General features: G+C 33.1%; 1 protein-coding gene across 1 annotated transcript; it reads left to right on the top strand.

The window, feature by feature from the left end:
- Positions 1-5,704: 5,704 nt before the first annotated feature.
- Positions 5,705-21,946, top strand: LOC139513600 (tRNA-queuosine alpha-mannosyltransferase-like). The gene is made up of 11 exons (XM_071302246.1): positions 5,705-5,759; positions 6,898-7,091; positions 8,452-8,619; positions 8,963-9,126; positions 9,873-10,110; positions 10,714-10,823; positions 15,031-15,175; positions 15,905-15,975; positions 19,916-20,007; positions 20,616-20,801; positions 21,563-21,946. The coding sequence occupies exons 2-10, from the start codon at positions 6,907-6,909 to the stop codon at positions 20,730-20,732; spliced, it is 1,290 nt and encodes a 429-aa protein (XP_071158347.1). The 5' UTR covers positions 5,705-5,759; positions 6,898-6,906; the 3' UTR covers positions 20,733-20,801; positions 21,563-21,946.
- Positions 21,947-22,936: the final 990 nt, after the last annotated feature.

Here is a 22,936-nt window from a genome sequence, read left to right as displayed (position 1 = left end):
AATATGGCCAAGTTGTCCGCATCTCCAACATATTTTCTAACGTTATGTGTTCTCTGATTCCTTTCCAATAGTCCATATGCTATAGTTTCATCAGGTGTATGTTGTATCAGATCTGTCCTTTTATGCTTACTGTTGTTGATCAATTACTCTTGTCGTTTCTATAGAAGTTCAATCTCTGACATCAATTGCATAACTACGATCTCCAGTTCGTTCTCATCCTTTTTCCTTGGATTGGAAATGGAAAATACTTTGTCACAAGCATCTAATAACAAAGGAAATAAACTCATCATAGATACCAGGACTAAATTGTATATATACGTCAGACGCGCGTTTCGTCTACAAAAGACTCATCAGTGATGCTCGAATCCAAAAAAGTTAAAAAAAAAATTTAAAAAAAAGCCAAATAAAGTACGAGGTTGAAGAGCATTGAGATCCAAAATTCCTAAAAGTGTTACCAAATACAGCTAAGGTAATCTATGCCTGAGGTAGAAAAGCCATAGTATTTCAAAAAATTCAAAATTTTGTAACAGTTAATTTATAAATATAACAATACCAATGATAATTTATGTCAGCACAAAAACTGCTAACTACTGGGCTTGTGATACCCTCGGGGAAATAAATATCGACCCAGTGGTTGTAAATAAACTCATCATAGATACCATGACTAAATTTTATATATACGCTAGATGCGCGTTTCGTCTACAAAGACGAAAAGGATAATAAAAAAAATAAAAAAAAACACTTTCAGTCTTTCACCTTATATAAGAGCAGTCAGCCAACATGCTGACACAAATAATGTATGGAAACCAAATCTGTCACCAATATACATCTATACACAGTCCTGAACAAACCATCTGAAAAGATGTATACTAAATCTAGTTCTACTAATAGCAGGAGACATCCAACAAAATCCTGGCCCTTAAAACAGAAATATCGCCAAAATTATTTTCGGTTTGTGTGACAGATCTGTCACATGGTCATGTAAAAGCGTATGATGTAATGACTGTAATATTTGGCATCACAGATCTTGTATCGAACTTTGTAGTCAGGACTATGAATTACTACATAGATCAAATGTCCAGTAGATGTGCTAGAATTTAGACTCGTTTACCTACCACAATTTTTGAACTGTACACAACTAACATGTTCTCAGTACTCTCAAAAAACGATTTTTCAAATATAGCGCATTTAACTCCTCAGTATGTAACCAAGTGCACACTAGTAGCCCAAAATGCGTCAAGGTAGAAACAATAAAAAGAACAGTAACCTTATACAAAGTACAAACTCCACTAAAGTCATCAATTCAAATGAACTTGAATTACCACCCAAAGGCAACCTATGTATTATGATGGTAAACTGTCGCAGAATCATGGACACAAAGGCTGAACTATAAGCTTCAATACACTACACCAAACCAGACATCATTTATGGCACTGAATTTTGGCTCACATTAATAAAACCAGGAAAGCCAATGAAAAAAGACGCAATAAAATCATCTGATGTCTTCCCAGATAATTTTAAAATCTACAGAAATTATAGATGCACTCTTTGGGGCGGAGTATTCCAAGGTATACACGAAGATCTCATTTCAACTGAATTCATTGAACCCGTCACAAACTGCGAAATTGAATGGTCCCAAATAAATTGAAAACAGCAAAGACCTTTTCATCGCATCATATTACATGCCTATTAGAAACATGAAAGACATAACAAATCTTAAAGATCACTAGAAAAGACGACTTAGGAAAACCTAAACACATTATTAGCGCTAGAGATTTCAACTGTCCAGACATTGACTGGGAAGATATGGAAATAAAAACAGAGGCTCCAGACAAAGAAGTACAACAAGCACTTATGGACTTATATCTGTCGAACATGGCCTTGTCCAAATCCACGACAAACCAACCAGAGAGGGAAATCTATTGGATCTGGTATTCACAAACAACTCGTCCCTTGTCAATTCAACTAGAAATGCACCAGGACTTTCAGACCACGACATTGTCATTACAAACTCGTTAGTAAAACATTAATTACTACTGTAAGCAGCGCCTACATACTAGTAAACGATGCATATTGGCAATAGCAAATTATAGATAAGCGGTTTAACCCGGCACTATTGCCTGGCGCTTGCTTGGTTAAAATGGTTAAAACTCTTCTTGACCATGGTCAGTTAGTATCAAAGATAGCTTGATTGGTCTAAAAAGTAATTATTGGTGTACTTTTAGAAGCCAGCCAACCGAGCTATATCGTGTTCTGTTCCGTGAACGGAAACAGCCTAGGAAATTTTGCCTAAAATGAGACTGGGCCAGGCATTGAGGAAACTTTCTATCTTTACATACCAACTAGCGCTACGTGAAAGACGTTAATTCTTAATTCATGAATTTTATTAATAAATTATAATTGAAACAAGACTTAGAATAAAGCAAATAAGCCTGGCAACAAAACTGTTCTGTAGACTACACATTTAGACGAAGCTGTTCGTTTAGCTACATTTGCTTTCAACCATTCAAAACAACAATGTTCCTAACGAAAGAAATCCTCAAGTAGTGATAAGCTCTATAGAGATAATTAAACTATCTTTGGAATCAATTGAAGCAATAGAAAAAAAAGATGTAAAAGAGAGACGAAAGATACCAAAGGGACAGTCAAACTCATAAATCGAAAATAAACTGACAAGGCCATGGCTAAAAATAAAAAAGACAAACAGACAAACAATAGTACAGATGCAAAACATAGAAAACTAAAGAATAAGCAAGACGAACCCCACCAAAAACTAGGGGTGATCTCAGGTGCTCCGGAAGGCTAAGCAGATCCTGCTCCACGTGTGGCACCCGTCGTGTTGCTTATGTGATAACAAATCCGGTAAATAGTCTAATTCGGTAGGTCACATTCATGAAAGGAAAAGGGATTGTAGTTACGACGTAAGGAACATATCCTATATATATCATTTGTGAAACGGTTATTAATTCATAACGGTCAACCAACTCGTGATGGCGTCCGTAAAATTTACGAAGGGATGATTGCAATTGCAAATTCACCATTTGGAAAGTGTACTAAAATGAAAAGTACAACAATTTCGACAGTAGCTAGAAAACTCACATCAAACAATTGGTGACATTTGACCTTTTGACCTTTTGAACTCTTTTGGATTCGAGCGTCACTGATGAGTCTTTTGTAGACGAAACGTGCGTCTGGTGTTAATACAAGAGGGACGAAAGATACCAGAGTGACAGCCAAACTCATAGATTGAAAATAAACTGACAACGCCATGGCTAAAAATAAAAAAAGACAAACAGACAAATAATAGTACAGAAGACACAACATAGAAAACTAAAGACTAACCAACACGCTTATGTTATTACAAATCCGGTAAAAAGTCTAATTCGGTAGGTCACATTCGTGAAAAGAGAAGGATATTGTAGTTACTACATAATGAACATATCTGATATCATCTGTGAAACGGTTATTCCATAACGGCCAACCAACTGTTTTATCCTGGTATTAATGATGAGTTTATTGGACTGTTTAAGTTGGGTAGATGTCCAATAAGAATATCATAATATCCCTCACAAGAAAAGGTTAAAAGTACTTCCATATGCTGGTGTTGTGCTATGATATGTTTCAGAGTTAAAGTTGAAAACACTATAGTTGTAGACATCAGTGAAAGCTGAAGAGATGCTTAGACTAGATTTTCTCAAAAATTAAATATTTGTCAGAAGTTGTCTCAATTATTAATGACATATTTAATCCTGGTGAGCAACTGCAGGCAATACCTGGTTTTCAACTTTGGACTTGTGTTCAGGTTACTGGCAGGTGGAAATGAATCAGAATGATCGTTTTAACTCAGATTTTGCTGCCGGATGAGGCTTGTATTAATAAAGAGTCATGCTTTTTTGTCTGCTGTGCTCACAGTACATTTGAAAGATTGATGGAACTAGTCCTTACTGAACTGCAATGGGACATCAAGTCTAATTTTTTTTATACTTATACCATGTCACGGATTAGTGTTATAAAGATGATAAGCAGCCACTGGTGACGATGGTGCATGCCAAGAAATTGCCTCCTTTGAAAGTTTGCAGACATCCCATAGAGCAAATAACATGGATGATAAATATTGACCATTTAATTGGTATATGGCCGTGTTCTAAGCGACACGAACACGCAGGTCATAAATAATTTTGTTGAATGAAATGAAATCTTTGACTACTAATGAGTGCCGTAGGAGGTCAACCGGAATTTTTAGCGAGGATTTCTTGGGCCAGGCATGCATTGGTACTTTTTTTCTTATGATCACTCATTTTTGCCTGGCGCTTGCTTGGTCAAAATTCTTCTTTGACCATGGCCAGTTAGTAACAAAAATAGCTTGTTGGTTGGTGACAAGGGTATGTTTGAAGGTGATGTCCATTTAATATCCCCGTAGCAGAAACTTCCCTCAGGCTGGTACAGTCACACACAGTTGTTAAGCCGGTTTTACCGTGGCGTTTGATTTTGTCTTGAGAAGGTATTTATCCTTCTTTGTAAAGAATCACTCTGATTTACACAAAACATTCTCTGAAACTGACATTATCAAGATGCTTGATTATTAGTACCTGATTGACAACATATTTGTTACGTTTTGGGGACGTGTTTTTCAATAGACTGTCGGCATTGCTATGGGAACCAATTGTGCCCTCTTCTTGTCGACTTGTTTCTTTATTATCATGAGACTGACTTCATACAGGAACTTCTTAGGAAGAAAGATAAGAATGTAGCTATATCTTTTAACTTTACTTTCCGCTATATAGATGATGTTCTCTCACTAAATAATTCAAAATTGTACATCTAGAAATTGACAATGAGGGTCGGTTGAAAAAAAACTTTACGACAAAAGAGATGAATTCAGCTTCCCAATTGTGAAATTCCCATTTCTATGTAGCAATTAACATTCCAGCAGCGCCTGCATACGGAGTATATATCTCCCAATTGATACGATATTCCCAGGCTTGTATTTCCTATCATGATTTCCTTGTTAGATGGTTGCTGCTCACAAGGAAGCTATTAAACCAAGAATTCCAAATAGTGAAGTTGAAATCCTCCCTTAGTAAATTTTACGAACGCCATCACGAGTTGGTTGACCGTTATGGAATAACCGTTTCACAGATGATATCCGATATGTATCTTTTGTCGTAACTACAACCCATTTCCCTTTTCACAACGAGTATAGGACCTACCGAATTAAACTAACTTACCGGGTTTGTATAACATGAGCAACACGAAGGGTGCCACATGTGGAGCAGAATTTGTTTACCCTTCCGGGGCACCTGAGATAACCCGGCGAGTTTTTGGTGGGGTTCGTGTTGCTTAGTTTTTTCTGTTGTGTCTTGTGTACTTTTTTTTCTGTTTGTGTTTTTATTCATTAGCCATTGCGTTGTCTGACTGTTTAATTTCACTCAATGAGTTTGACAGTCTCTCTGGTATCTTTCGCCCTTTTCCGAAATATATTTACAAGATTTAAAGCTTAAACTATTACAGTTATGTTTTACATATGTGATATCTTATGATTTATAAAAGACTTTTATGTGTATTTGATGTACATTATCTTTCAGTGAAGGGTTAAATTCAATGTGGAGGTGCTTCTATTTATTGGAGGCTTATACACAGAAGATAGGAGATTTTCAGAAAATACTTCTTAAAAGACGCGTTTCACTCCCTAGTATTCCTAGGATCCTCCAATTCTTATTTTCGGGTTGGTTATCTCTCATGCTATTTGTAATAGCCTGGTATGCTTTCTAGATAATGTACATGTACATGTGTTAAGCCAACATTAATAGCGAAGCATAAAAAGTAAGTTATTTTGGATTTGAAACCTGATGAATATTTTAAAACAAATCTTGATTATCTGTACCTTTCGTTTAGATATGGCACAAAACATTCACATCATTCCAGAGTGAATATAGGTATCTTGTTTTGTTACCCTCATTGGAGTAATGATTACATTGGTTACTATGTTTTGAGGACTTTCTAAAGCTCACTTGTCATAGCCCATACAATCCATCTTTTTTTCCAATTTCTTCTATGAAACTAAAACAGTCAGGTGACTTACTTAAATGAGTGATTTTCTAAATGCTGATTCAAGTAACATTATGTGCATAACGGTTGGAAGTTAGAGTTGTCTTTCTTTAATAATCACCTATTTAAGTAGTTAACAATTATCACTAGAAGTAGTGATTTAATTTTATAGCTTTAAATATAGAATACTAATGATCCACATACTAATTATGTTGTTAAAATTATCAGAACCAACATCTGTGTTGATAGGATGACCTTGTACTGAATCTAGGATAATGACATAAAAATCACTTGTTTAAGTATCATACCTCAATTTCCTTCCCAAAAATCACTTCTTTAAGTATCATTATTTTAATAACCCCCACTAATTACAACACCCTAGAACAGTGAAATTTCATTGTGAACAGTAGAATTTTATTACATAATCTAAAAGATGAAACCTTGAACTCTACAGGAAAAATACTCCCACTGCTGGGAAAAATCTGTTTAGAAAGTATCAGTTCATTATGTAAAGCCATTGTTATAGCATTTTTTCAACTAAAATAGAATTTGCAGTTAAATGATAGCATCAAAGGCAATAACCTTGCTACTTAAAAGAAGCAAAAAGTTCATTTTTTTCAATTTTACTAATGAAAAGATATTATCTATTAAACCTACATGTTTAAAATTTTGGTAAAACTACAAATCACAATTTGTGACAAAACATCGAATTTGCTACTCAAATAAGTGATTAAAAAATCGTTTATTTTAATAAGTCCCCTGACTGTATAAGGCTAAATGGACCTTAGGACACTATATTATATAGGTGTGACAATAATTGGAATACAGCAAACTATCTTTTTATTTTAGATACTAATAATGAAGGCAGAGATACTTATTGTTGAACCATTTTATGGTGGATCACACAAACAGATGGTAGATTTACTTCAGTCTAAGATCAGTGACTGTGATGTGATGACAATGCCAGCCAAGAAATGGCACTGGAGAGCAAGAACTAGTGCTTTATACCTCAGTCAACAAATTTCTTATTCTCATAAATACAGGTTTGATTATCATTATGATCTAAACTGATATTCAGTTATTAAACAAATTAAGTCATGTTCTTTAACATATTTAACATGTTTAAGGCGTTGCAAGCAAATTAAAATCATTGGAAGCAGTTAGAATTTTCAATATATTCATTGTTTTGTTGGGTTACTATACTTTTACAATATTCAATTCATCATATGACAGACACATTAGGGATGTGGTAGAGTTAAACATATTTACAGAAACCAAACCCTCACCCTAACATCATGAACATTTAAAAAACAGTTGAAAAAGACTTGACTCATCAGTTCCACTCAAATAAAATTAAGAATAGAAATGGGGAATGTGTCAAAGACACAACAACCCGACCATAGAACCGACAATGTTCAGCAGAAGGTCACCAATAGGTCTTCAATGCAGCGAGAAACTCCCCCACCTGGAGGCGTTCTTCAGCTGGCCCCTAAACAAATATATATACAAGTTCAGTGATAATTGATGTCATACTAAACTCCGAATTATACACAAGAAACTAAAATTAATAAAAATCATATTAATCAAAGTATTGATCTATAATTTACAGTAACTGATAGCTAGTTCATTTAATGCCATGCTCTATGCTCATTTTAACATGGGTAGGCATTATATTTATGCCATGCTCTATGCTCATTTTAACATGGGTAGCCATTATATTTATGCCGGGTAGGCATTACATTTATGCCATGCTCTATGCTCATTTTAACATGGGTAGGCATTATATTTGTCAATATCATCGCTCGGTATTAAATGTTTACAAATATGCCTACCCATGTTAAAATGAGCATAGAGCATGGCAGGATAGAATTATTTCGATTTTAATAGGAATATTTTGAACTTTTGTACTTCAAACCAGAGCTATAATACATGCTGGAAATGTCGCCATTTTGATTTGATGTACCAAAAACATTATAGAAAATCAACAGTTTATCTATAAAAAAAGAACAGAAACGTTTAAACTTACTTTTAGAATGTTAATATTTAATTTCCTAGCTAGCAACACCAACAAAAATGTCCATTTTGATCTCCGTTGTTGTTCAAAGTTCATCTGACGTTGCAATTTTGTTTGTGATGTCAATCAAGTGCAGCCCATGTTTTATTGGAATTAGAACATTGCTTTGTATCCAATGTGTAAGAAGAATGTTATAGAATTACCATTATCAAATATTGGTTATAACAAAATCATGTATCCATGACTCGTTAACATGGTTACTGTTATAAAGTGTACACATATGTAAAAACCTTTATCTTTGAAACTTCTCATAGTAAACCAATCATAGTCATTAAAGCAGGTGAGACATTTCTGCATGTTTTCAATTTTACCCACTTATCATTTTGCAGGACTCTGTTTGCCAGTTCAGTATTAAATCTAGCAGAACTTGTTGCCTTACGACCAGATTTGCAGGGACTCACAAAGATACTATATTTCCATGAAAATCAGTTGGTTTATCCAATCAAAAAGCAGCAAGACCGAGACTTCCAGTATGGTTATAATCAGATAATATCATGGTAAGATATCATCCAATGAGTAAGCAGCAAGATTGAGATTTCTTATATGGCGTTAATTGAACTTATATCATTATATACATTTTCTTCACGACAATAAAAACAAATCATGTTTGATATATAATTTTTTTTTTAAATAAAGGTAACAAATTATTATTTAAGACCTCTGTCAGACAAATCACGATTGACAGTTTTTAAAAATGCTTTAAGGAAATTAATTTTATGTTTTGTAATAGCTTCTTTTACTACAAATCATGTGTCTTATGAACACTAAAAATGAAAATTTTACCTGATTTGGTCAAAACAGATTAAACAAATCATAGCAAACTTTCATTTTATATTACAGTATGGTAGCTGATACTGTCGTTTTTAATTCCAAATACAACATGGAATCATTTTTATCATCAATTAAGTCCTTTCTGAACTTGATACCTGATCACAGACCAAAGGCGTTAGAAGATGTCATCAGACCAAAATGTCAGGTCATGTACTTTCCTTTGGACCTTCCAGGTAATATAATGTTAGGACTTGTTCTTTTTTTGTTACCTTTATAGTAGTTTAATGTCAGGTATTGTACTTTCCAGGTAATATTATGTCTAAAAAAGTCAATTATATTTTCACTCATGACTTACTACATGTATTCCAGAATAGCATTTGCATTATTTTTACTGCCAACACAAGAACAGCCAAAATTGACATTTTGTAATTCTAAATATTAAATGTTTATAAAAACTCTAGTCTGTACTTAAGTTTTGATAATGTGAGAAGAACACTGAATAAGACCAATATGGCAGCACATACATGAGGATGGTAATGGGCTACCTGCATGACGAATAACGGTAAAAAATCTTGCCAAATGACATTAAGGGTAATTTTAGGTGCATGACGATAAAATATGCACTTTCTTTTAGATGATAAAAAAATTGAATGATTTTGACGAATATTTTTTTTCCAAAAATAACTCTAAGGATAATTATTTGAGACCTCTGACGAATCCCGATAAGAATATTTTGACAAATCACGGTAAAATTTTAATTAATTTGAAGCTAACGGTAGCTGAAAATGTAAAGGGCATTAATACTACCCTCATACATGAGCTTTGACCAATGAGAACATTTTTTTTAAAAGACATCGTTGGAAGACTTTCAATTCCAGACTGATCAAACCAAAATCTTTATGTTTTAAATTAAATGCAGTACGTTAATGTCTACTGCTTAATTTGTTTCATCTTTCTTGATATTTATTGACTTATTTAGACAGGAATGGTAATCAATCTATAGAAGGTTTAAAGCCTGAACCATCTACTTATATGAACAACACTGATAACATAATATCAGACAGCCAATGTCAAATTGGAGATCAGCTGATTAAATCACAGGACATGGGCACAAAGGATAAGGAAGGCAACCGGACATGTGCAGGAGACCCCTGTCCACCCATAGCAAAGCATAGTAGCCATGTGAAGCCACTTCATATTGTTTGGGCACACAGATGGTAAATACATATTTATAATATATTTTACATTTGGTTAAATGGCTCCAAATGTCCTGTAACTCTAACTTCTTTTTCTGTTCTATTGATCTTGTGACCTCGTTTCAGTTGTGGATTTTCTGCATCTCAGAAACTTAGTAAATTCAATTTAGGGGTTATTTGTTCATCTTTTAGGTGTCAATTGATTATGAACTTGTATGGAAATACTTTAAAGGCATCATAATATTTTAGTGTCAAAACTCACATGGCTTATTTGTTATGTCCTTGATTATGCTGAAAAAGCCTAATTTTAGATTTATGTTTACTATCTTCCAGTTGATTGATCATGATTCAATTTAATTTTTAAAAAATACATGTACAAAAATTTGCTTTATAAGTGTATAATGGTGACTAACAAAATTGATTTAATTTTTTGTTCCTGATGACATGGTTTTAGTGAAATTGCAGAGTCCTTCTGTTATCTAATTGATGGGGCATTCATTACATTTTGTTTGGTTTAACCATATACTATGTCATTGCTTTTAACAGTTATAAACTAACTGTAACTTGTAAGGTTTGTACCTGTATTTCCCCACAAATTTAAGGACATTTATGAATATGTTGCAGGGAGCATGACAAAGATCCAGATACATTCTTTGAGGTTGTGACATCATTATCTGAAAGTGGAAGTGGATTTGATTTGTCTGTACTTGGTGAACAGTTTACAGATATACCAGGTAATAAGTGAAACATATGAAGGATGCACTCAGCTCTTGTAGGTTTCACTTTGTCAACTCTCTATCAACTGATTTTGTAAATTTGGTTGCTAATGATTTCAGTAGATATGATAAATGTCTTATCCCTGGCTTAATATATTTTTGATTAATATAATGGGCGGGCGGCAATAAAATGTTGTCCGTGCATTAACTCATGAACCGTTCAACCAAAGCTTTTAAAATTTTAATATGTTGTTACTGACAACAAAATGGAGATCAAGTTCAATAACGACGATTTTGACTCTTACTGTTTAGGAGTTATAGTTCTTGAAAGATTGAAAAATGGAGTTTCCAGTCGTGTCCGTGCATTTACGCATGAACTGTTCTACCAAAGCTTCCCAAATTTTAATATGTTGTTACTGATGACAAAATGGAGGTCAAGTTCAATAATGACGATTTTGACTTTTACCGTTCAGGAGTTATGGTTCTTGAAAGATTGAAAAATGGTGTTTCCAGTTGTGTCCGTGCATTTTCTCATGAACCACTCAACCAAAGCTTTTGAAATTTTTATATGTTGTTACTGGTGACAAAATAGAGGTCAAGTTCAATAATGACGATTTTGACTTTTACTGTTCAGGAGTTATGGTTCTTGAAAGATTGTAAAATGGCGTTTCCATTCACTTTATTGCATTTACTCATGAACCATTCAATCTAAGCTTTTCAAATTTTAATATGTTGATACTGATGCAGAGCTCCAGATAAGAATTCACAAATTGAGTTTTTTACCCACCATCTTCTTATACAATTGGGTGATAAAGTTGTTTAATTGCATTATCAATTCATATTCACCCCTCACGTAAATATCAAATTGGGTTTTTCACCACCAAGCTCCTTAATGTATCAGACCTGCCAACTATCCCGATTTTCGCGGTATCATCCCGATTTTTATCCCTCAACCCGAATCCCGATATCGGGATCGTAAAATTAGTCAAAATCCCGATTTTCAACAAATATACCCGAAAAAATTATTGTTTACTGATTTTGAAAATTTTCTGATCAATTTTAAAAAATCCATAATTTTACCTGGGGACATATTATGACAAGTTAATGATCCTACGCTAACCAACAGTCACAACAGGTGTCATAATTAGTGGTTGTAGGTAATCAGATTACCTAATGGGTCGTAACAGTCCTCAAAATTAATTAATTTTGTATACACAAATTTGGTCAAACAGCCTTTCAATTTTAATCAATTTATCATACAAGCACAATTTGCAACATTTGCCGTAGTTCCACAACAAAATCATAATTAATTGAAAGATGAGAACTGTAATGAACTCTCAAGAAAACATCGTTTATCTTGAAATCCGTTTAATTTTTGAAACCAGACGTCGTGTGTCTGTTGATTTCAAATCGACACCATTTTGTATTCCCTTCTACTGTGTTACGGTATAAGCCTCCGCCGGTAAGAGCACCTCTGAATACAAAGAAAGATAACTCAAATTTTATCCATTATCATTGATACTGATGGTAAGACCATAAGTAAGACTAAATCAAAATCTGTCTTCATCCTTCTAACTTTAGGACATGTAGTTTAAGGTCTTTTGAGTCAAGGTTTATAGATAAGAAGGTCTTTGGAGGGGGAAAGGGGGGGTCTCTACTTTGAATCCTTTATTTTTAATGCCATTTTTCTCTATTCTTCAGTTATTTTGTCAATTTTATAATTTAATAGTTCAAGAATCATGCAAATAAAAGAAATCAAGACCTACAAGCTCATCATTAGTATACCGAAAGAAAAAAGAAGAGGACTTAGACTATTTTACTAATATTTTAGGAGTAAAAAACAATGCACACAGAAAAGTCGCTAAAATTGTAACCCTTAAAAATCTGGTCGCGCGCTAAATCCCCCATGGAGATTTTCAAAAGTTGGCAGGTCTGATGTATTGGTTTTTTTCATCAACACAATATTGAATATTTAGGGAATATCAACCCCAGATTTTTTTCCATCTTAAAGATGTTTCTTTCTTTGTTTAGCTGTTTTAATTGGTTTAGGGTTAGGGTCATTTGCTAGCTGTTTCATTTGTGTTCCCTTTCAAACCTTCTGCCAGTTTTGTATTTTCTCATATAAACTGATACAAAACGGATATGTGTATTCACAGGCACTCGTCTTATACCTTTATATAATAAATTCTGAGACCAGTGCCTGTGTGTGCTCATTAATTAACCGTAAAATGAAAAAAAATAGTATATAAACTCTAATTATACTTGAATGTTTTTGTTTTATTCCAATTTTCATAAATCTGGGTTTAGTTGTCTTTTATTAGAACTTTTGGTTTCTGATGCTTTATCATGTCATAATTGATTTGGCCTTTCACTTTTTCCAACTGATTTCGTTTTTGAGGAAACCCCGTTTTTATCAGCAATGTTCTCGTTAAGATACGCACACACGCCCGTGTGTTCGATTGACGCTTCCTAAAAACACTGACTGAGTCTTGTTATCATCATAACTTTTCCTCAGCTTTTCAAAAGAAGCAGAAAACATGCTTCTATTCAATATTTTTACCGGACATTCACTTTCGTTTCAATTCAATGTATGTTATGATAAATCCAGAGCAATGCGAAAAAAATTTGACTACATGACACACGCTAATAGACCACTTTCGAGTTCATCCGTCACCGGAAAAAACTCGTCAATTATACGCGCTTTTATCACCGTCATTTGTGCGTTTTGGGGCGTCGTCACTTCCCTTCCAATGTTGAGCGAGTGGTTGGAAAACTATAATTCTATATTATACGAATTATTCGGCAAATTGAATTCTCAAAATTGACAATCAACACTGCTGTCATTAGGGAATTGTCAGTAAGTACCTACAGAGCAACCATTATTTCTAGTTTATCCTGCACAAAGACGATCACTAAGACGCTTGATGAACGTAAATAGTGCAGGGATACAGGCGACCCCCTCTATCTGGTAAATGACGTCATAAAGGCGTGCATAATTGACGAGTTTTTGCTGGTGACGGATGAACTCGAAAGTGGTCTATTGGATAAACGCCGAGAAGATCGAAATGTTTTCAAAAACATGTGTACCTATCGAACAACGGAAAACTCTAACAGGGACCCATTTCAGTTACTTGATGCAGGGATCTATTTTTAGAACGAAAGGAAATTTCCAATTATAAATATTATAAAAAAAAGTCAACGCGACGACTGTAAACAGATAAGGGTAAATAACTCAAATGGTAGCCAATAAAAGGGTTGAGAACTCATGGTTTTGGCGTATAATTGGGTTTTCCTTTGAATTAATTGGGTTATTGAACCCTGCAATGTGCAATTGCATTGGGTTTTTTGTTATTTATATTGCGTGATCACGCAAATACGCAGCTTATCTGAAGCTCTGACTGATGACAAAATGGAGGTCAAATTTGATATTGACGATTTTCACTTTCACCATTCATCAGTAATGGTTCTTGTGATATTGCCAGGACACAAATAAATGTTAATAAATCCGGTTTGCTGTCATTGTGACAGCCTCTTGTTATGATTTTGATTGGTTTATAAAACCCATAGCCCTGGGTTGTTACTAACCTATATACCCGGACATGTCTACCCATTACACCAGGGAACTTCAAGCATGTTTTCCATAGTGTCATGGTTGTTCCTTGTAAAGTATCAAATTCGGTAGATTATCCATGATGCCTGTAATTAAATATTAAATCCACTAACAATTTTATCAACCCTTGGCTGCCACATTGTTGAATGGGACTACTATCCTAGCTGATGTTGACGTCACATTGTCTATGATGTAACTCTCACAACATTGAGCTCCAAATTCGACCCATTCGAGTTTCTCTGGATTAAATACATCTTATATTTGACTACTTGTAAGGAATTACCTATGCTCTTTTAAAAATATGTCAAATTACCAAATTTCAATTAAATATTTTTAAATAATGAAAAATGTTGCTTTTCACATTACACTTTGTGGTAGAATTTTTCTGATTTGGACTGAGTCTGGGGATATCTATATATATGAATTAAGATGTATTTAACATTGTATTTTATGAATTTTTAGTTATTTAACATTTAATTTTATGAATTTTGAGGTATTTAACATTGCATTTTATAAATTTAGAGGTATTTAACATTGAATTTTATGAATTTTGAGGTATTTAACATTGCATTTTATTAATTTTGAGGTATTTAACATTGTATTCTATGAATTTAGAGGTATTTGATAGTGCTAAAGAGAAGTTACGAAGACATATTGTGAATTGGGGCTACCAGGAGAGCAGAAAAGACTATATTGACATACTGAAGTCAGCTGATGTAGTAGTATCAACTGCAGTACATGAATTCTTTGGAGTTTCCATGTAAGTATACTGAGAACATTTCCATGATATCAATTGTTTCTGTATAAATAAAACATGGGGAGGCGATTAAAAAATCATAGATGAAGTACTGTCTAAATAAAACCTTATTTAGAGAATGTAGTATTAGCTTACATGCTGAAACAGATACTGTTAAACGTTTACTGGACAGCAATAAATTCAATCAAAAAACAATCTTAAGCTTTTTAAATAAATGTAAAATTGACTATAAGTCTCCCACTATCAAATAACAATATTTGTAATTTATATAAAAACTGAATGGAATATAAGATAACATATCAGGTGCGGATCTAGTGGGGGTGTCCCGGGGTTGGAACCCCCCTTTTTTTTGGACGATCAATTCATTTGAATGGGGACATGTAGTTGGAACCCCTCGTTTGTCCTGGGTTAGGAACCCCCTTTTTAAAATGGCTGGATCCACCCCTGCATATAGTTTCATAACTTTTCATTTGTCATAGCATTTACTCTCTGCTATCTGTCCTTGTGTTGTATCATGTAATATATATGTTATTATAGATAATGCATGTTTATGCTTCTGTCCTTGTGTTGTATCATGTAATATATATGTTATTATAGATAATGCATGTTTATGCTTGTGCAATAAAGTGTTATTTAAACATGTTACAATATGCACTATACAGATATACATGTACCTGTAGTGAAAATTTAATGAAAGATTTTAATGAATCAGTATTGATATTTTTATTATAGGTTAGAAGCTGTATATTATGGTTGCTACCCAATGTGTCCAAATAGACTTGTTTATCCTGAAATATTCCCAGGTATATTGTTTTTAAACTAATCAGAGCACATATATGTCACGTTCTTAAGCTCATTTCAGATAACCTGATAACAGCAGTACTTCTGCTTGAATCCTATGTTTCATTCGCAAATGATTTTTCAATTCAGATAAACGTTATTTTATCCCTTGTACAAGGATCAATGTGGATTGATATTAAGGTGGCTCGGGCCTATTCGAAGTTTCTATCAGAAGTGCAGTATTTTTTGTTATTTTATTCTTTACAGAAAGTGAATCAAATTGGTCGAAAAAAAATAGGGGGTCACGGACCATTTTAGCTCAAAATTTTACTTTTAAACAGGTATGTAAAAGGGACCCTTTTTCAATGAAATGATAGGGAAAATAGAGGTGTTGACATATTTTTATCGGAATATTAAAAAAACTTTCTATGACACTTTGTCCAAAATTGTTATATAAAAAGCTGAAATATAGCTTCAAAGAATGAGCAAATAAAAAACATAGGTCACGGATAAGGAAAAAAATATATTTTGCCTTAAAACCCAAATTTTGGCGGGAAAATGGTGAAAATGGGAGAAATGTCATTTTGAACCTTAAACAAATACGGATAACAACGAAAATAATCTATGAGTCGCATAACTACAATGATTTAACATTTCTAATCAATCAAAATATTTAAAAAAAATATATGGAACTTACTACAAATACTTTTGTAATTCATGCGTGAAATTATGCGCAGTCGAATAGTCCCGAGCCACCTTAAAAGAAGACAATATGCTATAATTGTCAATGAGACAACTATTCAACAAAGCCTATTATGTGCATGCATGCATCTATCAGTCATAGTATTGCCTTCAACTATGATCAAAACACATATTTACTGTATAGGAAGATATAAAAGACCAAAACATAACAAAATGTAAAACAGCCCAACAAGAAAGAAAAAGAACTGCCTGATCTTTTTACAAAACAGTAAAAGAAAAACAATTGTAATACCCAGCAACCAACATCATCTACTTAGTTATAGGTTCAAGACTTTGGACATAGTCTCTCTTTTACCTTGGAAAGTGATGTAACAACACAACAAAAACAATTAAAGGCAAGGCCATTTATATTCATAAAATGTTATATACAATTTTTAGCTCACCTGGCCCGAAGGGCCAAGTGAGCTTTTCCCATCACTTGGCGTCCGGCGTCCGGCGTCGTCGTCGTCCGTTGTCGTCCGTCGTCGTTAACTTTTACAAAAATCTTCTCCTCTGAAACTACTGGGCCAAATTAAACCAAACTTGGTTACAATCATCATTGGGGTATCTAGTTTAAAAAATGTGTGGCGTGACCCGGCCAACCAACCAAGATGGCCGCCATGGCTAAAAATAGAACATAGGGGTAAAATGCAGTTTTTGGCTTATAACTCAAAATCAAAGCATTTAGAGCAAATCTGACGGGGTAAAATTTTTTATCAGGTCAAGATCTATCTGCCCTCAAATTTTCAAATGAATGCGACAACTCGTTATTGGGTTGCTGCCCCTGAACTGGGAATTTTTTGGAATTTTTGCTGTTTTTGGCTATTATCTTGAATATTATTATAGATAGAGATAAACTGTAAACAGCAATAATGTTCAGCAAAGTAAGATTTACAAATAAGTCAACATGACCAAAATGGTCAGTTGACCCCTTTAGGAGTTATTGACCTTTATAGTCAATTTTTAACCATTTTTCATAAATCTTAGTAATCTTTTACAAAAATCTTCTCCTCTGAAACTACTGGGCCAAATTAATCCAAACTTGGCCATAATCATCTTTGGGATATCTAGTTTGAAAAATGTGTGGCGTGACCTGGCCAACCAACCAAGATGGCCGCCATGGCTAAAAATAGAAAATAGGGGTAAAATGCAGTTTTTGGCTTATAACTCAAAAACCAAAGCAATTGGAGCAAATCTGACATGCAGTTTAAGTGTTTATCAGGTCAAGATCTATCTGTCGTGAAATTTTTAGATGAATCGGACAACCTGTTGTTGGGTTGCTGCCCCTGAATTGGTAATTTTAAGGAAATTTTGCTGTTTTTGGTTATTATCTTGAATATTATTATAGATAGAGATAAACTGTAAACAGCAATAATGTTCAGCAAAGTAAGATTTACAAATAAGTCAGCATGACCAAAATGGTCAGTTGACCCCTGAAGGAGTTATTGCCCTTTATAGTAAATTTTTAACCATTTTTTCGTAAATCTTAGTAATCTTTTACAAAAATCTTCTCCTCTGAAACTACTGGGCCAAATTAATCTAAACTTGGCCACAATCATCATAGGGGTAACTTGTTTAAAAAATGTGTGGCGTGACCCGGCCAACCAACCAAGATGGCCGCCATGGCTAAAAATAGAATATAGGGGTAAAATGCAGTTTTTGGCTTATAACTAAAAAAAAAACCAAATCATTTAGAGCAAATCTGACATGGGATAAAATTGTTTATCAGGTCAAGATCTATCTGCCCTCAAATTTTCAAATGAATGCGACAACCCGTTATTGGGTTGCTGCCCCTGAACTGGTAATTTTTGGTAATTTTTGCTGTTTTTGGCTATTATCTTGAATATTATTATAGATAGAGATAAACTGTAAACAGCAATAATGTTCAGCAAAGTAAGATTTACAAATAAGTCAACATGACCAAAATGGTCAGTTGACCCCTTTAGGAGTTATTGACCTTTATAGTCAATTTTTAACCATTTTTCGTAAATCTTAGTAATCTTTTACAAAAATCTTCTCCTCTGAAACTACTGGGCCAAATTAAACTAAACTTGGCCACAATCATCATAGGGGTAACTTGTTTTAAAAATGTGTGGTGTGACCCAGCCAACCAACCAAGATGGCCACCATGGCTAAAAATAGAATATAGGGGTAAAATGCAGTTTTTGGCTTATAACTAAAAAAAAACCAAATCATTTAGAGCAAATCTGACATGGGATAAAATTGTTTATCAGGTCAAGATCTATCTGCCCTCAAATTTTCAGATGAATCAGACAACCCATTGTTGGGTTGCTGCCCCTAAATTGGTAATTTTAAGGAAATTTTACTGTTTTTGGTTATTATCTTGAATATTATTATAGATAGAGATAAACTATAAACAGCAATAATGTTCAGCAAAGTAAGATTTACAAATAAGTGACCTTGACCAAAATGGTCAGTTGACCCCTTTAGGAGTTATTGCCCTTTATAGTCAATTTTTAACCATTTTTCGTAAATCTTAGTAATCTTTTACAAAAATCTTCTTCTCTGAAACTACTGGGCCAAATTAATCCAAACTTGGCCACAATCATCTTTGGGGTATCTAGTTTAAAAAATGTGTCCGATGACCTGGCCATCCAACCAAGATGGCTGCCATAGCTAAAAATAAAACATAGGGGTAAAATGCAGTTTTTGGCTTATAACTCAAAAACCAAAGCATTTAGAGCAAATCTGACATAGGTTGAATTGTTTATCAGGTCAAAATCTATCTGCCCTGAAATTTTCGGATGAATCGGACAACCCGCTGTTGGGTTGCTGCCCCTAAATTGGTAATTTTAAGGAAATTTTACTGTTTTGGGTTATTATCTTGAATATTATTATAGATAGAGATAAACTTTAAACAGCAATAATGTACAGCAAAGTAAGATTTACAAATAAGTCAACATGACTGAAATGGTCAATTGACCCCCTAAGGAGTTATTGTCCTTTATAGTCAATTTTTAAAAAATTTCATAAAATTTGTAAATTTTTACAAACATTTTTTAATGAAACTACTGGACCAAGTTCATTATAGATAGAGATAATTGTAAGCAGCAAGAATGTTCAGTAAAGTAAGATGTACAAACACATTATCATCACCAAAACACAATTTTGTCATGAATCCATCTTCTTCCTTTGTTTAATATTCACATAGACCAAGGTGAGCAACACAGGCTCTTTAGAGCCTCTAGTTTTATATTGTAGATCTTTACTTGTATAATACCAGTAAACAACTAATTAAATCGTTAAGACGGTTTTGTAAATTCCCTGCTTTAGCCAGAGACCATATATGTCAGGTAATATTTAAAAGTACATTATTGAATGACATTTGTGAATCCATTACACAACTAGGGTAGATAAAGATAGAAGTATTTCAGTCAAATTAATAATGTATTATACAGGTACTGTCTTTTGATCATATAATTGCCTTCAGAGTATACATTTGCATCCAATATATACTTGTTTTGTGAACTCATTTGGTTGTATACATACAGTGTATATGTGTCTATCTATTCTTTGCCAAATTTTATTTGATCTAGTCAAAATGGTCCTGAAACTATATCTTTCTTATGACATCACTTTAAAGATGTCGTGCAGAGCTATGTTGTCAAATGGCCAGTAACTCAGTGGTTGTTGTGAGTTGTTGTCTATATTTGTTTTTCCTAAACATTTGATAATTGGAATTATGCAAATATACATTTAAGTCTGGTCTGATAAGTATTTGATGCTACTCTATGTATATGAAAGTTTTATAACAAGAATAAACACGTCAACCATGCTTGTAATGTGTAATATTTAGATACCAGAAACAAAATGAACACATCAGTAAAATACTAATGAATGTTTGCATTGTTTTTAATATTTAAACTCAAAGTTTTATAAAATGAATATTTTCTATTTGTAGGTACAAGTAAAAAAATATTTGTGGACAAATATGGCTCAAAATTATATCAATCTTCTCAAAATTCAAAACAATGACAGAGAGAAGTTAGATAGTGCACAAACTGAGGATGTCACTTGAAAACATGAAAATATGGTTTATCTTGACAACAAATATCAATCCAAGAGTATCCTCAACATGAGATAGAAGGTAAATATTTCTGAAGTTATTGAATAATACATACATAAAAAGTATTATGAATAAATCCTTAGGAAAATCATCATTACTGAAAGACTTTAATTCATTGTATACTGTAAATTCAGAAATTATTGCAGTTTTTATTATTGGGAAAAATGTGACAGGGTTATAATGGCAAAAATTTAAACTCACATTTTGAAATTTTGTATATATATCAGTTAAACAGGATTTTTCTCAATATCGCAAAAAATAAAATCGCATTTAAGACTAAAATGACAAAATTACAATAATAAATGCACACAATAATTTCTGAATTTACTGTATACCATTATCTTAACTCCCTTTAAGGTAACAAAGACTGGTCATTTTATAGAATACCAACACATTCGTACTGTCTGATATGTTACTAATGTAAATACTTCATTAAAAAAAAATCATAGATTTCCAGTGGCTTATCCGGATTTTTCATGTACTAGTTCATAATTTAATAGTCTGCAGTAAGACTATTTGTTGCTTTTGCTTTGAAATGCATGAATATGATTGAAGCAGAAGACACAACCTTTTGAAGTCTTTAGTCTGACCTGACCATGGATCTAATCCACAAAGTATAGCCAACCAAGGCTATTGGTATTATAGATGTTGTTGTAAAAAAAAGTAAACTGGGAGGCAAAAATTAGTTTAATTTAAAATAGTAAACCAAATTCAATTGCAACATTAAAGTTTATATATTGCATTTAAATACATCCATTAACAACTAACCTTTATTTTTTTAGGGTCAGTGATACTGAAAGATTTCAAGGTCAAGTTTATCTGGAAATCGTAAAAACAAGGTTGAACAAAAATGTTAAATATGAGATGCTTATCCTGATGTGCAGGTTGAAATGGTTCATTCCATGGTCACCATGATTCTTTAGACAGGAGACGCAGTAACATACCAATTGTTGTACTAGATATTGGATCATAACAAACATTGCTTGAGTCAAAGTTTCCTTTATTAAAAAAAAATGATGCTTAAACATAATATAAAGAACTGTTTGATACTATATACCATATAAATGATGGCCATTATTGACATATATACTTTGTATTTTTTAAATATACTTATGTTGATTTACTAGTACATGTAATGTTTTTAATATACAATAAAAAAAAGTATAAAATATAGCATAATGGAATGTTTTTAATCATTTGGTTTCTATTCTATAAACACTATTTGACCTTAAAAACTATTAATATTCTCCAAAACCAATGAACTATTTTGAATCAATTTTAGCCAGTCATCCTTTGATTTATGTGATAAACCAAGCAACATGCATCTAACAGAACAAATAAAATAGATGAACAGCAATCTAATGTATCGAGCTGCTCCTCATATTTTGTCTGTCCAAGCCCAATAACTTCAATAAATTTTATTTTAAATGTTCTTATAATTTTACAAGAACTGTGAGGTGAGCAACAAAATAAGAAAATCAAACTAGATACCCAAATGGTGATTGTGGCCAAGTTTGTTTAAATTTGCTGAAGTAGTATAGAGGAGAAGATTTTTGTATTAAAATATGGACAGTAACTCCTGATGGGGCCAATTAACAATTTTGGTCATGTTGACTTATTTGTAGTTCTTACAAGTCAGGAATATGACAGTTTTTGTCCATTCGTTTTTGATGCAATTTGTTATTTGATTTTGCCATGTTATTATGGACTTTCTGAATTGATTTTCCTCTAAGTTCAGTATTTTTGTGATTTTACTTTTTGCTGAACATTATTACTGTTTACAGTTCACCTCAATCTATATTAATATTCAAGAAAATAACAAATAAACTGTTATCACAGTGATATGTCTCGCTTTTTTGTAATTTTGATAATTAAAATATTGAAATTAAATAGCGACACTTTTACATGTAAGTTTTGCAAATATTCAAATTCAATTAACCATAACTATAAAAGGTACATGGCTAAACAATCTCCATGGAAATGAGATGTGCCAATGCTTATACAACTGCATACCAAATACCATTGACTTAACATAAGAAGTTCCTTTTAAACAAACCGAAACACACACTAATACATGTAAACTAAGCAAAATTTCCAAGTCAATAAACCATTACTGAGGGGGCAGGGTCAAATAATCTTCATGGTAATGAAATATA

Source organism: Mytilus edulis, chromosome 2, assembly GCF_963676685.1.
Source record: "Mytilus edulis chromosome 2, xbMytEdul2.2, whole genome shotgun sequence".
Classification (NCBI taxonomy): domain Eukaryota; kingdom Metazoa; phylum Mollusca; class Bivalvia; order Mytilida; family Mytilidae; genus Mytilus; species Mytilus edulis.
This window is presented reverse-complemented; position numbering and strand designations above follow the sequence as displayed.

Bases quoted from the DNA above. Each gene is read 5' to 3' on its own strand.
- LOC139513600 (XM_071302246.1), top strand. From the start codon at position 6,907: ATGAAGGCAGAGATACTTATTGTTGAACCATTTTATGGTGGATCACAC. The intron at 7,092-8,451 runs GTTTGATTATCA...ATCATTTTGCAG, and splicing joins TCTTATTCTCATAAATACAG to GACTCTGTTTGCCAGTTCAG. The intron at 15,976-19,915 runs GTATATTGTTTT...TTTATATTGTAG, and splicing joins TTATCCTGAAATATTCCCAG to ATCTTTACTTGTATAATACC.